General features: G+C 43.5%; 1 protein-coding gene across 1 annotated transcript; it reads right to left on the bottom strand.

Moving 5' to 3' along the window:
* Positions 1 to 5,094: 5,094 nt before the first annotated feature.
* On the bottom strand, positions 5,095 to 13,233 carry LOC131969918 (extracellular calcium-sensing receptor-like). The gene is made up of 8 exons (XM_059331148.1): positions 13,136 to 13,233; positions 12,618 to 12,912; positions 12,240 to 12,529; positions 11,782 to 12,077; positions 10,707 to 10,912; positions 9,204 to 9,425; positions 6,093 to 6,216; positions 5,095 to 5,999 (listed from the first exon to the last, which is right to left on the bottom strand). The coding sequence occupies exons 1-8, from the start codon at positions 13,192 to 13,194 to the stop codon at positions 5,095 to 5,097; spliced, it is 2,397 nt and encodes a 798-aa protein (XP_059187131.1). The 5' UTR covers positions 13,195 to 13,233.
* Positions 13,234 to 17,036: the final 3,803 nt, after the last annotated feature.

Below are 17,036 nucleotides of genomic sequence, written 5' to 3' on the forward strand. Positions count from 1 at the left end.
GCAGTGTTATCAAAGGATGCCGGAACAGAGGTTGGGAGGTGGATGATGCTGTCAAACCCAGAGGAGCGCTCTCAGGTTGCAAGTGCACGAAAAAAAAAAAAAAAGGTTGCAAGTGCACGTGTGATTTGTTGTGATGATGTCGTAGCTGTGCGGCGGACCACCGGTCAGACAGTTTTGTGGGCATTGCATGGTTGGAATAAACAAAGTTGAGTCGGACTGCTCTGTGCACATATCAAGGATGACGCAGGAGTCCGAGGGATTTAATTTCAGCGAGGCAGTTTGGAGTAAAGTGGCAGGTAATATTCCTGAGTTGAAAAGCAGAGTATTAGCGGAGGACCAGAGATGCAGCAGCTAGCTGCTAGCTGTTAATGACTGGTCTACAGAAGAATGGAGAGAGCAAACGGAGTACGGAAGGTCCAATCTGGAGGCAGATGAAGGCCAAGCCCGGGTAGAGACATTGGAGAGATAGCAGCTGGCGGCTAGCAGGCCTAGAGCCGGGCTGTTCGTCTCTGTGCTGGGGTGGAAGAGGGCAGCAGCTAGTGTCCGCGGTGAGCAGACAGGACCAGACGAGGAGGTAAATAAAAATAGTGCGATCGTCAGCACGCTTGTTAATCAAAGACGTCAAATGAAAACAGGTTGAAATCAATGATCAGTTTAAAGTTAACGCCGTTTAGGTACCGAAACATGGTACCGTTTGATTTTACATGAATCGGTACTCGGTAGTACCGACGGAATTCGGTCGGTACCTATAAAAGTACCGAATTCGGTAAAGGGGATTGTGGATGCTGTGGCATGCCTCCTTCACTCCCTCCTACAGCACCTGGAATCATCCAGCAACCACGCCAGAATCCTGTCCATCGATTTCAGTTCAGCTTTCAACACCATCCAGCGTCATCAGATGACCAGGAAACTCCACCACCTCAGCATCCCTCCACTAGTCATCCACTGGGTCCACAGCTTTCTCAGCCAAAGACCACAGACGGTCAGAGTGGGCATGTCTTCATCCTCCACCATCTTCGCCAACACAGGAGCCCCACTAGGTTGTGTCCTGAGCCCGTTTCTGTTCACCCTCTACTCTAACGACTGCACCAGCCCCTCACCTGTCACTACATATATCAAATACTCTGACGACACTGCCATATTTGAACTCCTTAAAGACAATTACTCTGCTCTAAGCTATCAGGACTCCATCTCCCACTTTTCACAATGGTGCATAAACATTTACCTCGAACTCAATGTCGAGAAAACAAAAGAACTGATCATTAACACCTCCAGCACCCACAGCTCAGCACGCAACCTCACCCATAACCCCACTGTGATTAATGGTGAATCTGTGGAAATTGTGGAGTCCATCACATACCTCAGACTCATCCTGGACAATAAACTAAACTTTGATCAGCACATCACATACACACACAAACGCTGCCAACAAAGAATCTCTGCCATTCACAAACTCAAAGCACTCTCTGTAGTCCCTCCCCCAACTTCTGTTACTACTTTGCAAAAGCATAGTTCAACCCATCATCCTCTACTGTTCAACCTGCTACTTTAAAATGTTAACCACCTCAAACAGGAACACACTAGCATGCATTACACATAACGCTGAGGTTTTTTCATTGTTTTTTCCTCCTTTCCTCTTCTCACGTTGTACTGTATTTCTTTCTCTTCATACTCTGTCCGTTTACCTCTGTCATACTGTTTGTGGGTGTTTTATTCATTTGGATGGGCTGATGGCTTATCTCGTTGTTCTTGTACTTGTCACCCTGTGCAATGACAATAAAGGCATTCTATTCTATTCTATTACCATCTGGAGGCAGATACAGTGTGTGGCCGTTGACATCTTGGGTCCCTTCCCCACTACTGAACGGGGCAACTGTTACATACTTGTTGCCATGGACTACTTCACCAGAGGCCTATGCAGTCCCTGACCAGAGCGCCGCCACAACTGCAGAGCGCCTGGTGGATGAGATGTTCTGTCGCCTTGGCATATCAGAGGAGCTGCATATTGACCAGGGGCGGAACTTCGTGGCCCAGGTGTTTGCAGAGGTTTGTCAGCGGCTGGCCATCAAGAAAACCCGGACTACACCACTACACCCTCAGAGCGACGGACTGGTTGAACGCTTCAACCGCACCCTGTACACGCAACTCGCTATATTGACTAACCATCAGCAGAGACACTGGGACTTACATCTGCCCTTGGTCCTGTGGGCGTATCGGTCTGCAGTGCAGGAGTCCAGCAAGTGCACCCCTGTTGTCCTCATGTTTGGACACGAACTTCGCACTGTGGATTTGGTTTTTGGACCACCCCCTGAGTCGGAGGTGGCGCAACCTGGGTTGGATTACCTGTATCATCTTCATTAACATCTCCGGGTGGTGCATGAGCTGACAAGGAAGGCACTCGCCAATGCTGGGGCCTGACAGAAACGGGCCTATGATTCTTGCTCTAAGGGGGAGGATTTTGCAGCAGGGGCAATGGTGTGGGAGTATTGTCCAGAGAGGAAGAAGGGCCTTTCCCCCCAAGCTGATGAGTCACTGGGTCGGGCCATGTACTGTTTTGGAAAAACTGTCTGATGTTATGTCCTGGGTGCGGTCTCTGCGTCTTGCTTGCTAACCATAGCTCGCCACAGTATCAAGCAGACTAAACATACTGTGTTAAAACATTTAGCAAGCGAACAAAATAAAGTTATTAACCTGACTTCATGATATTTGAGCCAGGCAGAGAACTATTTATTGCTTCTTACCGCATGTTGCCGGGTGCTGCCATCTCTATCCACCTCTCTCGCCTAATTCCGAAAAAGGCCACCTCCGTCATCACCTGCTGCCGCCAGTTCTGCTAATGATGCTAAGTAAGGTCCTGCTGCTGCAGTGCTAAACATGTCAGTTAGTTTAGCGCATTTGGCAGCATTTGCACAGAGCCTGTTGGTTGTTTTTCTCATAATTTTCCTGCATCCTATGCGTTTCATTTTTATTTTGTCTGTGCCATGACTGATTGATTGATTGATTCATTGATTGATTGACAGCTGATGGGCCCAAGGAGGAGCTGGCCTCAGCTCTTGGACAGCCCTCTAACTGTTTTTTAACCATTGGCCTACCAAAAAGGTTGTTCGGCCAAAAAGACTTGTCGGGCCATGACGTGAGTGGCTGATTGATTGGCAGCAGAAGGGGCCAAAGACACCTCGGCCTTCTCTCTACTGTTTTATTGGCTGTTGGTCAATCACTAAACCAAAATATGAATTAAAAATAAAAAAAAAATAGAAAAAATATATATCATCGGACCAAAATGCCTGCTGGCCCACCAGGCATTTGCCCGGTATGCCAGATGGCTAGTCCAGCCCTGGCATCAAGACAGAACACAGAACCAAGCCTTTCTTTCTGAATTTTGACCTTGTTTATTTTCTCATTTAGCTCATCAACAAATAATACTTGTTAAATAAGTTCATAACATATTAAAAGTACATTCACAAAATGGCATTAAAATTCCCGTCAATATTTAAAGGTGAAGACTAAGTTGAATGTGCAAATAATAAGCCTCATACTGTATGCTATGGGAAAGTTTGTTACATTTTTTGTTGCTGTCTAATCAGTGTCTATGGTAAATGTAGGTCGCTAAGGCAATACAATACTCAGTGTCCAATTTACTGAGAAAGCTGACTTTTCCTGCTCACAGAGACAGCGATAACAAGAGCAACAAATTGAGTTATGTACCATCAAAATTGTTGGGAAATCAACCTCAATGCTGGCAAATTTCTCCTTTTACTTTGTCCACACCCCATATGCAGTTGCAAGAAAAAGTATGTGAACCCTCTGAAATTACCTGGTTTTCTGCATTAATTTGTCACAAAATGTGATCTGATCTGCATCAAGTCCCAAGTATAGACAAACACAATGTGCTTAACCTAATACCACACAGATTTATTTTTTTGAAGTAATTCTGAAGTACACTTTGATGTTTAAGGTCATTGTCCTGCCGCATCAGCCAACTTCTATTGAGCTTCAGCTAGCAGACAGACACCCTGACATTAACCTGTAGAATACCTTGATAAAATGGGAATACATGTTCCCCTTAATGATGGTAAGTGGTCCAGGCCCTGAGGCAGCAAAACAGCCCCAAGTCATGATGCTCCCTCCATCATACTTCATTGTTGGAATGCAGGGCCCTTTTAACACCATAGCTATTACTGTGTGTTCTTCATGAACAGTTCCACCATAGTTTCATCAGTCCATAAAACATTTTCCAAGTATTGTTGTGGAGTGTCAAGGTGGTCTTTGGCAATCTTCAGGCATGCAGTGATGTTTCTTTGGAAAGCAGGGTCCTCCTCCATGGTGTTCCGCCATGGACACCATGCCTGTTCAATCTTTTGTGTTTGGTAGACTCATGTCTAGAGATGTTACCCAGTTCCATTGACTCCTTCAAGTCTTTACTTGTTACTCTGGAGTTTTTTGTTGTTGTTTTTTTTACCTCACTGATCTTTCTGCGTTGGGCTTTTGGAGTGAACATGGCTGGGCACCCACTTCTAGGGAGAGTAGCCAAAGCACTAAATCCTCTCCATTTGTGGGCCATTTGTCTAACTGTGGAATGGTGAATACCTAAAGTCTTTGAGATTACTTTGTAACCCCTTCCAATCTGATGCAAATCAACAATTCTTGATCGCAGGTCTTTGGAGATCTCTTTTTTTGCAAGGCATGGTTAACATGAGCAGATGCTTCTTGTGAATAACAATCTCAAAAAGTTTGAGAGTTTTTTAGAGAAGTATCAAAGTATCTCTACACCTCACTCAAATCTCATTTCATTGTAAGGACTCCAAGCTTGCTAATTCCTGACTCCAATTAACTTAATGGAGTAATTTCCAAAAAACTTAATGGAGTCATTTGACATAGGGTTCACTTACTTTTTCCACAATCACTTTGAATATTTAATGGATGTGTTCAATAAAGACATGAAATATTATATTTTTTTGTGTGGTATTTGGTTAAGCATGTTGTGTTTGTCTATACTTGGGACTTAGATGCAAATAAGATCATGTTTTATGACAAATTATTGCAGAAAACTCTGTAATTTCAAAGGGTTCACATACTTTTTCTTGCAACTGTATCTCAGGATTGATTTTTGTTCATTAAATGTTTCTTGGTGTTCCTTTCTGGCCTAAACAATATGATGAAACACTTTGGAGCAAATATACACAATATTAGACCAAAACTGGAGGCCAGAATGGCAAATATCTCCACAGCCACAGTGAATTTCCCAGGAGAGCTGACATATGCAGGGATAAAGGTAATCCACACTGCACAGAATATCAGCATGCTGAATGTGATCAGCTTGGCTTCATTAAAATTATCAGGTAGTTTCCGAGCCAGGACAGCTAACACAAAGCAAAAGACAGCCAGCAGGCCGATGTACCCGAGCACAGCCCAGAACCCAACGGCTGAGCCTAATGCACACTCCAGGATGATCCTCTCCTTGTATGTTGTGAGGTTTTTCACTGGAAACGGAGGATTAAGAACCAACCAAATTGTACATATTATAACTTGAATGAACGTTAAAGACACTACAGTCATTCTTTGCTGTGGAGGGCCAAACCATTTCATCACATTGCTTCCTGGGAGTGTAGCTCTGAAGGCCATTAACACCACTATTGTTTTTCCAAGAACACAAGACATACAGAGGACAAAGGTGATCCCAAATGCTGTGTGGCGCAGCATGCAGGACCACTCAGAGGGTGCTCCAATGAAAGTTAATGAACATAAGAAACACAGAGTCAGAGAGAAGAGCAGCAGGAAGCTCAGCTCAGAGTTGTTGGCCCTGACAATCGGGGATGTCCTGTGACGAAAGAACACAGCCGCTGTTATAATGGCAAGACAGGCACCACCAACTGAGAATGCAGCCAGGATGATTCCTAGGACCTCGTTGAAGGAAAGAAACTCTACAGGCTTGGGGAGACACGTGTCTCTCACTGCATTAGGCCAGAACTCCTTAAGGCATGGGAGACAATCAGGGGAATCTGAATATATAGCAAAGCGGCCTTTTAGGATACATACTGTAAGTTACTGTATATGTTGTACAGTCAATATGCATTTGGAGTAAATAAAAATACCTGTCACATTGCTAATCTCTCCCTCAGGACATGGTAAACAATCATAACAGCAGATGGGTTTTCCTTTCTGCAGCACTTTACGAGTTCCTGGAGGACAGCTGTCAGAGCACACTGACACAGGTACCTGACACAAAGAAATAAACAAAATATCACATATTCAGATATGCTATAAAGCTCTCAGGTCATAAAGCTAGAGCTGGTTAAAACGCCAGAATTTGAAGTAGAGTGAAAGCTTCTCTAGCAGTGCTCCCCTCCCCACAAAGACAACAAACAGAATCTTGGATAAGTGCCTCCTAGTTTGACCACAGTTCACAAGCAGCCATTTATATGATTGACAGATGCATTTGAAACTAGTGGTGTCAACAATAATCGATTCGGCGATGCATCGCAATGCGGGGCATGCACGATTCAGCATCGATGCTGCAAAGTGCCATAATCGATTATGTTTATTTCCTGTCCTCCAGTGGAAAGCTGTGGGGGACAGGGTGGGAATTTCACGACGGCCACAACGGCCATGGCCGTCGTTGCCCCACACTCTGGCCTTGATGCCCTGTGAAAAAATGTTCAATTTACAGCCAAGGTGGCCTTTGCACCAGGTGCATGCGCATCAACACATGGCTAATTTAAATATTCAAATGAGCCATGTGTTGATGCGCAGCACAGGTAAGCTAGCTGGACAAGCTGTTTTGATATGTTGTGACTGAAGTATGTGGTAGTATTTGACAGAACTTAACATTTACGTTTTTATAGAAAGTACTATTGATAGGTAATTACCATTGTATTTGCCTATTTAAAGTCGACTCGTTAACGTTACATTTTTGCGTCATGAAAACTAGCCATAGCTAGCTAGGTGGGATATCGCTAACGTCTTCCCTACCTCAGGAACAAGGGCTTGACATTATGCTGATGTAAATTTCACCTCAGCAGGTTCCTTTTTTATGGCAGGAGGAGGCATTTCTCTTTCCTTACTTTTAGATGAACTCAGGCAGGAGATTCATTTTGCCATCTTTTCAAAATATAGCCATTAAAATCTATTGTTATTAGGCCTATCTGACTGCTTGTATTGCCCCATGACTGACGAAAAATGTCCCTTGTGTGCAGTATAATTGTGATGCATCGCAATGCATCGTAGAATCGAATTGAATCGAATCGTTACCTGGTGAATCGTAATCGAATCGAATTGTGAGGGAAGTGCCAATGCACACCCGTATTTGAAACCACTCAGCTCTGATTGATCACTTCTTTTCAGGTAGGGTAGATTCTCACAAATGAAGCTCAGTGTCATCCCTCACCCACTCATTGGGCCTCATTCATGAAACGTTAGTAGATTTGTGCGTAGATTTGCACATAAAAGCCTACGCTACTAAAAACCTACTCCGGATTCATGAACGCCGCGGGAAACTCAGATCTGATCGTAAACACGTGTGTATGATCATGAATGCCAATCCATCGTAAGGTGGCAGCGCGCTCCCGATAATCAGCAATTAGCATGAACCCCGCCCATGAATTGCTAATGACCACCATATAAGGAGGTGTGTAGAGGCATCCTGTCAACCTGTCAGTCATGGCACAAAGAAAAAAAGAACGAGAAAGAAAAAAGAATTTTTCCGAAGCGGAGATTGAAATTATTTTGGGAGAAGTGGAGTCCAAAAAAAATATTTTATTTTCATCTGTTAGTAGTGGTGTGACAGGGACAGGCAAAGCGAAAGCGTGGAGGGAGGTGACGGACGCAGTAAATGTGGTTTCTGTAGTGCAAAGAACTACGTCCGAGGTTAAACGTAAATGGTTTGACATTAAACTTGACGCAAAGAAACGCATTAGCGCACACAAAAAAAGTACATCTGCCACAGGAGGAGGACGCTCAGAGTCCAAATACCCCGTTGGTGCGCTCTACAACGGCCCGAGTAGCCGCGTGCGCCTCATTGTATGCTCCTGTGGTGTCTGCGGGCTGGCCAGTGGGGTCATAAGCCACGGCGTCAGTGGGTAACCCCTATCCCCTATGGATATAGAAAGGTAAGTCCATATATAACACACACATGTGATTATGCAGGCTATATTCTTACCAATGAGCCAGCCGTCTCTCACAGCTCCATCCTCCAAACGCGTGCCAACTGCGCAATTACGCAGGATGAATGCGTCATGCGTCCCAACGGGCCACCGTGCCACAACGTTTAACAACACACACTTTGCGTCACAGATCAGTTGCACATTCACGGAATGAAAGTTTTTCCGGTTAATGTAAGCAAATGCATCACCGGATGGAGCCTTGATGCGTACGTGTGTGCAGTCTATGGCACCGATAACACCTGGCATGTTTGCAACTGCGCTGAACCCCTGCATTACTTCTGTCTGCCGTTGTGCGCCGTATGGAAATTGGATATACTCTGGCATTAATTTAATGATACCTCTGAGAACTGCAGGCAGGATGCGTCAATTTACATAGATAATTCACAATTATGAGTTTAATCTGAATCTTAATCCCGCCAATTGCCAACTAATTTAACTAAATATGTTATATTTTTAATCGTTTGTCATGTTTATATCACGTTTCAAAGGCATCTGCGTATTGTGTACATAACAGAACGCATTATGAATTAAAATTGTAATTTCCAACAGTGACGAGCATTATTTATATGCGTTCTTAAATTTACACAAGCACTACGTGTGGTCAGCAGCATGTGTAGATTTTGTTAGTAGCTACGAAAAGATTGGAGCTACTAAAATATTGATGAATGCGGAGATGCACGTAAATTTCCGTCTGCGAACGGTTTACACACAAATTCGTTCTGCTCACGTTTCATGAATGAGGCCCACTGTGTTTCTTCAAAAGCGGCTGATCATGGGAATGCAATCTAAATTAAACCAAGCTGATTTTGCCAAAAATCTCCAACAATTAAGTCAAACGTAATTCTTTTCTATCCGTGCACTGCAACTCAGCAAGGCAAGACTTTTGGAAGATGAAGGCGTAGTTTTAGGCAAAAATGCTGTAACTCTAGAATTCACCTTTTGACAGTGAATATAGGCAGGACGTACAGGGAACAAAAACATTTCATACCATGTCACACTTTTTTAAACTTGAATATGTTAAACAAGACCTTTTAGGCTACTTACTTGTGTGCTGCCCTCCACCCAGGTGAGGTTCCTGTTGATACGGAACTCCCAGCCCACCGGCAGTGATGCATCGTAGTGTCCCACTGTCACCAACTCGATGTTGCCACTCTCAGTTTTTTGCCAGTTCACCAGCTCATATGTGGCCACAGGATCCCCATTGGCATCAAATGACACATCATAACCATTTTGTGAAAAATGTACTTTCTTTAACTGCACAAGAACCTGTGAGAATAAAATTAAGTAAGAGAAAGTAAACAACACTAAAATGTTGTCAATGTGCTTTTACGATACAGTCACATCTTTAACTTCCTATTAGGATATAATTACTTTACTTTGCAATGAGTACTCATACTCCTGGGTTTCCTGTTAAGACACAATTACCTCTCAAGCTTTTATTAGACTAATGCACTTGTTTCTTTGCCACGACAACTCATTACTTTAATACTCCTTGCGTCACTTACAACAAATTATTGCTTTGCAATGACTACTTGTTGCTTTAAGTACAACAGATCTTCGCTTTGTAATAAATACTCATACTCCTGGGTTTCCTTTTAGACAGTTACCTATCAGGATTTTATTGTACTAAACTAGTCGTCGCTTTGCACAAAAATCATTATTTTGGGTATTTGTTGCTTCCAGTACAAAACATGCTTCGCAACAAGTGCTATAAACAAAAAAAAAAGATAGATTCTATATTCTTGTTAACATACAGATACTATTGTGGTTGTTGAGAAAAGTAACTTCATGGCACTATCATACCTCTCTAACTACTCTTGTTTTTCCAGAAAATGTGAGTCCGAACAACAAAATATTAGTATCATCAGAAAGAAAAGTCTCTGGGGAATGCATTGATGTAGTTTCATGTCTATACTAAAAGAAATGTGTGCAAAATCAAAGTTAAGAAAATTGGATTTTCCTTTTGTCTTCGAGGAATTTTTTTGGTTCCAGTTAACATTGGTCTATATGGAACATTTGGTTGGAATTGCTGTCACATTTAGGCTCACTGACGCAAATCTGTAAGTCCGATTGATTCCAAAATTGGATGTCTGAAACAAGCACAGGATTCTCTACCTTTTTTGTTAAAATGTGTATGAAGAGTGGAAGTTTTGGGAACAAGCACAGGTTTTCAGAAAAAGGTCAAAAAATGTCCCAACCTCTCTCCACTCTTGCTGTGTTCTCAAACACGTTAGCTCTGAGCATTCCTCCCAATAGGCTACAAGCCCTACAGATACACTGCGGAAAAAAAAACATTCATGTGTAGCGTGCAAGCAATCAAACTGCCATTTTTTGGTGTTGCGTAGTAACTTTGACAGAAAGTGCGGTGGAAGATGAAGAACAATAAGAAACAAGAAAGGAGATGAAACATTTGCATTGCACCAGTGGTACAAATTGGAACATCAAATCAGAAGAATTTGATTATTTTCCATTTCATTAATTTGTAAATTTTACATTTAAAAAGGACATTGGTGTATTGGTGCGGTTACCTATTTGTTTTTCACTGACCTCTTCAGACTGTATCCTGGTGAATTTGTCACACTGAGTTGTAGACTTTCTTTCCTGACACACTGCATTATGAATGGCATGTGCTATTGCATAAACAGCTTTATGTACCATGTTAGTGATCCGGAGCTGAGATGTGTCAGTGTACGGAGTCTGGAGTGTCTGTATGTCTTCACTTCCATCACAGACCCTCTCGTTCCTGACTTCACCTAAAATCAGAAAGAGAGGGAGAGGGATTTTTTTTTCAATCCTAAAAATTGCAACTAATTTCAGCAACTCATATCTATATTGCACTAATGTAAATGTAAAACATGCATTTTTAATTTAAAGCACTCTAAAAAACACTATTTTGCAGACATCTTTATTCATTTTTAGATAGGTCATTAATTCATTCCCCGACCCTGACAGTGAAGATGCTGAAAATCTTGAGCAACATACTGAAGCCCAAAATGTTTGGTAGCACCTTGCATGATAGCTTCAGCCAACAATGTATGAATCTGTATGTGAATGGGTAAACGCTGACTTGTAGGGTTGCAAACACTAGAAATGTAACTTAGTCTGTTTCATTGGAAATTAACTTGACTGTGGTGTGATATCTGTTTCTGTGTATACAAACTGACAGTGACAATATGTGCACGTCAAACTGTTTATATTTAAACTATGAAAAATATATAATTTAAATACTGACTTGAATAGCATTAACATGTTTAAAATATGCAAAAGATCTTAAAAAACTGTCAGAAAAATATTTTAATTACATGCAGGCAAGCGTAATTAATGTAACTGATACATGCTTCAAGTACAATTTTTCATCTCTGTTTAGCTTAATGACCTGGAGACTGTCTTAAACAAAACCTTCTGAAAGACAGCAGAATGCCATAACCTGACCTGAGATATCATAATTTCAAGTGAGATTCACAGAGATGCACCTTATTGTCTTCTCATGACTCAATACAATAACAGGAGATTTCATGCAGAATCTGGTATTTGTTCTAAATTCAATTGCTGCTCCCCTCAGACAGAGAAATACGACAAAACTAAAACACAAGTACCCAAAAATAAGATTCAACTCTCTCACTTTTTCTCAGCCTGCAGTTGAAAACATCCTCCCAGAACTCAGTGAGCAGTGGAGAGGCAGCCACTTTAGAGGGAGAGAGGTCCAGCAAGAAGTCTCTCAGACCTGGGATGACTGATTGCTCAATGCCAAATCCAATAGCTCCAGCACAGAAGCTGAACCTCAGCATGTCTGGGTCTGTTACCCAAGACTCACTGCCTATCCACAGGCGAGATGGAAAAGGCTCAAGAGAAAGCTCCTCTAGCAAAATCCTCATGTCTCCAGAGGCTGTAAATGCCACAACAACCATAGCTGTCGATCTGGAGAGACATTATAGTTCATTATATTATATCAGCGCAAAGATAAAATTAAGGTAGTCACTAAAACAATAAAGTCTCAAATGTTAAATATTACACATTTTATGGTTCTTTGTGCAGAAGGTCAGTGTCAGCACATGGAACAAAAGTACAATCAGTAGAAACCTGCGGATAACGTCAGCTACTCTCTGGATCCTGCTACGTGGGTTGGTCCGATAGAAAGCTTCAGAGTATTCCACACAGATCCCCTCTCTGCGAGCTGCGGCCAGGAAGGACGCCATGCCATTATTGCCATAATCGGAATCCGACCTAACAGCACCTATCCAAGTCCAGCCAAAGTGTTTGACCAGCTTGGCCAGCGCGTCAGCCTGGAACTGGTCACTTGGTATTGTTCTGAAGAAACTCGGATACTGCTGCTTATCCGACAGGCATGCACAAGTGGCAAAGTAGCTCACCTAAAGAAAACAGTGTAATTATTTAGGGGGAAAACAATCAGTTCAAGTTCATATAAACAAGTAGTTTGCCATGAATTCAAACATTTACTTGAGGGATGTTAAAGGGCCCGAGTATGCGGGACATGCTGATGGATGGCGTGGACCCACCGTCACCAACAACTGCCATCACCATACCAGACTGTGAGCAGTTGTCGCCTGTGTAAAACACCGGGTCCAGGCCGTTTGAAAGCTGGAATGCCACATGCACCGCCACGGGCACCGAGGCGCACGAGTCGTAGATCTGATAACCGAGTCTGATGCCCGGCAGCAGCTCCGTGCTGTTGTTAATCTCCTCGATGGCGAAGATCATTGCGCGTGAGAAGCGCAGTCCACGTTGATTAATTCTGCACACAGAAACTCATGTTAACTCTATGAGCTAATGTCACCATTTTAACAGAAAACATATGGGAGAATTGTTTTCATGTTCACTGTCAAAAAGGTAAATGCACTCGATTTGAAAACCAAATTGATAGATCATCATTAAAATTAAGAACATTTCCATCCTTAAACAGTATAAAATCATCAGACAATCATCAAAATTATCAGACATTTCTCCCTCTTACTAACCTCCCTTTGCATCTCACTGCCTCAGGCATGTAGGTGTAGTTATGCTTCACTGTGTGCATGTTGATATGTTGGGCGAAAACACCACCAATAACATAGTCACCATCCACAAAAAATACAGGTAGACGAGTGGTACCCTGGAGCTTACATTTCTCAAATGCAGCCTCAGAGCTGACCCCAGCACCAGAAACATTCAAGACAAGAGCTGAGTTCAGCTCACACAGACCCAGAGACAGGATCAGGCTAATAGAGAGAGCAGTGATCTCCATCCCTCAACTGTCTGTGTGGGAATACTGCATGTGTGTTTTCACTGGTTTATAGATTTTTCAGACAAACCGTCCCTCCTTCTACTGTACGTCAGCTTACTGTACACCAAAGAGAATTCTTTCTATGGGCCGTGCAATGTTATCTGCACTCAGTGCCCATGTGTCTTTTTTCAAAGTTATCATTGTAAACACAAAATGGTTTTCTAATTTTATGCAACCATTATATCCTATTTTGTTTCTTTTTAGTTCATATAGCAGTTAAGTCTAAATAATGCACTTTTGATATCTGGTTTGCGTGGTTCAATCCCATCCCACATAATGTAAATGTGGAAACATTTTTGAAAAAGCAATGATTTTATGACAGCATCAAGCAGGCCTGGACTGGGACAAAAAAATCGGCCCTGGCATTTTTTGCCCTGACCGGCCCACCACAACTGATGACACACAAACTATCTTAGTGCTCTCCTAACCATATAGACATACTAAGCATATAGCACCATATCCACACTACATGTAGGCTACATAAAACAGCCGTCATCCCAAAGTGTCAATCAAAACATATGAAGTCAGAATGTATAACTTTCACTCTTAAATGTATAAATATTTATAAATGCAATAACATGCAGCACAACAAAGCAGTAAAATATGGAAAAACACACATTAATAATAGAGTGGAAACTCCATCTGTTTATCACCTCCAAATCTATCAACAAATAATCACACTGGCAAAGTTAACCGCGAATCAGCTTCACAACACTAACAGGACCAACATGCAATTATGATAAGGCAATAGAAAACGGTGGCAAAGGGACAGCTTTCACGGTGGCTGGAGGTTCTTCAGGATTACAACTTTGAGATACGCCACCGGGTTGGCCGCCTCCATGTCAACACGGATGCACTGTCTCGGCGCCCCTGTTGAGAAGAACACTGTAGGTACTGCCTACGCCTGGAGGAACGAGGTGCGGCAGACCCAGTGGTGGCAGCACTGCGAGACACCCCAGGGGACCTTGACCCTGAGGACATTGATCCAGAATAGCTCCAGCTTGACCAGAGCCAAGACACCGTCCTCTCTCGTATCCGAGACTGGGTCTCTGGGTGGCAGCCTCATCAACCATGACAAACTCCTCCATCGCAGCTGGCAGACCCCAGGGGGCAACCGTGAAATTCTCCAGCTCCTAGCCACTCAGCAGCTACGCTCCAGAGTGCTACAACTGGTCCATGGTGCAGCCGGGGCTGGACACTTTGGAGTCTCCAAAACCCTCCACCGTCTCCGGTCCTGGTTCTATTGGCCAGGATGCTGCCAGGATGTGGAACTTTATGTTCACCGGTGTGACACCTGCACTGCAAAAAAAGGTCCAACCCAACTATATCAATTTCTACATCTCTACAACAATACCAGTTAAAACCTGCAAATATTCAAACTCTAAACCCTGGATCACACATTACATCAACCATAGCTTTAGGGAAAAACAAAAGGCTTTTAAACAGCAAGACTGGGCTTCACTCAGGTACATAAGCCGTCAGATCAAAAATTACATAATCACAGCAAAACACAACTACAGGCAGAAACTGAAACAGGAATTTAGCACCATCAACACAAAACAAGCTTTTCAAAAAGTAAGGACTCTCACCTAAGACCACACTTTCATCAATAAATGATCCAACCTCATTTGCAAATTAACTTAATACATTCTACACCAGGTTCAACAAAAACAACTGCTCTGAGGACTGCGAGGTGCTGCTGGGAAGCCTGCCAATCCCGGAGACAACACATCAGGCGCCATTCACAGTGGACGACGTGCACCGGCAGCTGGGAAGGTGTAAGCCAGGAAAGGCCCAGGGTCCTGACAACATCCAGGCAGGGGTGCTCAGGGACTGTGCCACAGAGCTCTCCCAAATCATACATAACATCTTCTGTGAATCCTACAGGACTGCTTCAGTACCCACCCTCTGGAAAACATCCACTATAATACCTGTACCCAAAAAAAACGGTCCCTCAGAACCGATTTACTATCGGCCAGTTGCACTCACTTTCATTCTCATGAAATGCCTTGAAAAGCTGATATTTAACATCATCCACCGGTTTGTTGAACCACATCTGGATCCGTATCAGTTTGCCTACAAGGCCAAAAGGGGATTGTGGATGCTGTGGCATGCCTCCATCCACTGGGTCCACAGCCTCCTCAGCCAGACCACAGACGGTCAGAGTGGGCATGTCTTCATCCTCCACCATAATCACCAACACAGGAGCCCCACTAGGTTGTGCCCTGAGCCCGTTTCTGTTCACCCTCTACACTAACGACTGCACCAGCCCCTCACCTGTCACTGCATATATCAAATACGCTGACGACACTGCCATACTTGCACTCCTTAAAGACAATAACTCTGCTCTAAGCTATCAGGACTCCATCTCCCACTTTTCACAATGGGGCATAAACAATTACCTCGAACTCAATGTCAAGAAAACAAAAGAACTGATCATCAACACCTCCAGCACCCACAGCTCAGCAGTCCATCAAATACCTCAGACTCATCCTGGACAATAAACTAAAGTCTGTAGTAGTCTGTTCATGTGTGTGAATTGTATTATGCCTATGTTGCTGAGGTTTTTTTCATTGTTTTTTCCTCCTTTCCTCTTCTCACGTTGTACTGTATTTCTTTCGCTTCATACTCTGTCTTCCTGTCCTGTTTACCTCTGTCATACTGTTTGTGGGTGTTTTATTCGTTTGGATGGGCTGATGGCTTATCTCGTTCTTGTACTTGTCACCCTGTGCAATGACAATAAAGGCATTCTATTCTATTCTATTACCATCTGGCTGCAGATACAGTGTGTGGCCGTTGACATCTTGGGTCCCTTCCCCACTACTGAACGGGGCAACCGTTACCATACTTGTTGCCATGGACTACTTCACAAAGTGGCCAGAGGCCTATGCAGTCCCTGACCAGAGCGCCGCCACAACTGCAGAGCACCTGGTAGACCAGATGTTCTGTAGCCTCGGCGTATCAGAGGAGCTCGGCCTGCAATGCAGGAGTCCAGCAAGTGCACCCCTGCTGTCCTCATGTTTGGACACAAACTTGGCACTGTGGATTTGGTTTTTGGACCACCCCCTGAGTCGGAGGTGGCGCAACCTGGGTTGGATTACCTGTATCATCTTCATGAACATCTCTGGGTGGTGCAGGAGCTGACAAGGAAGGCACTCGCCAATGCTGGGGCCTGACAGAAACGGACCTATGATTCTCGCTCTAAGGGGCAGGATTTTGCAGCAGGGGCAATGGTGTGGGTGTATTGTCCAGAGAGGAAGAAGGGCCTTTCCCCCCAAGCTGATGAGTCACTGGGTTGGGCCATGTACTGTTTTGGAAAAACTGTCTGATGTTGTGTCCCGGGTGCGGTCTCTGCGTCTTGCTTGCTAACCATAGCTTGCCACAGTATCAAGCAAACTAAACATACAGTATTAAAAAATTTTGCAAGCGCAGAGAACCATTTATTGCTTCTTACCACATGTTGCCGGGTGCTGCCATCTCTATCCACCTCTCTCGCCTAATTCCCAAAAGGCCACCTCTGTCATCACCTGCTGCCGCCAGTTCTGCTAATGATGCTAAGTAAGGTCCCGCTGCTGCATCGCTAAACATTTCAGTTA

The sequence above is a fragment of the Centropristis striata genome, chromosome 4 (assembly GCF_030273125.1).
Source record: "Centropristis striata isolate RG_2023a ecotype Rhode Island chromosome 4, C.striata_1.0, whole genome shotgun sequence".
Taxonomy (NCBI): domain Eukaryota; kingdom Metazoa; phylum Chordata; class Actinopteri; order Perciformes; family Serranidae; genus Centropristis; species Centropristis striata.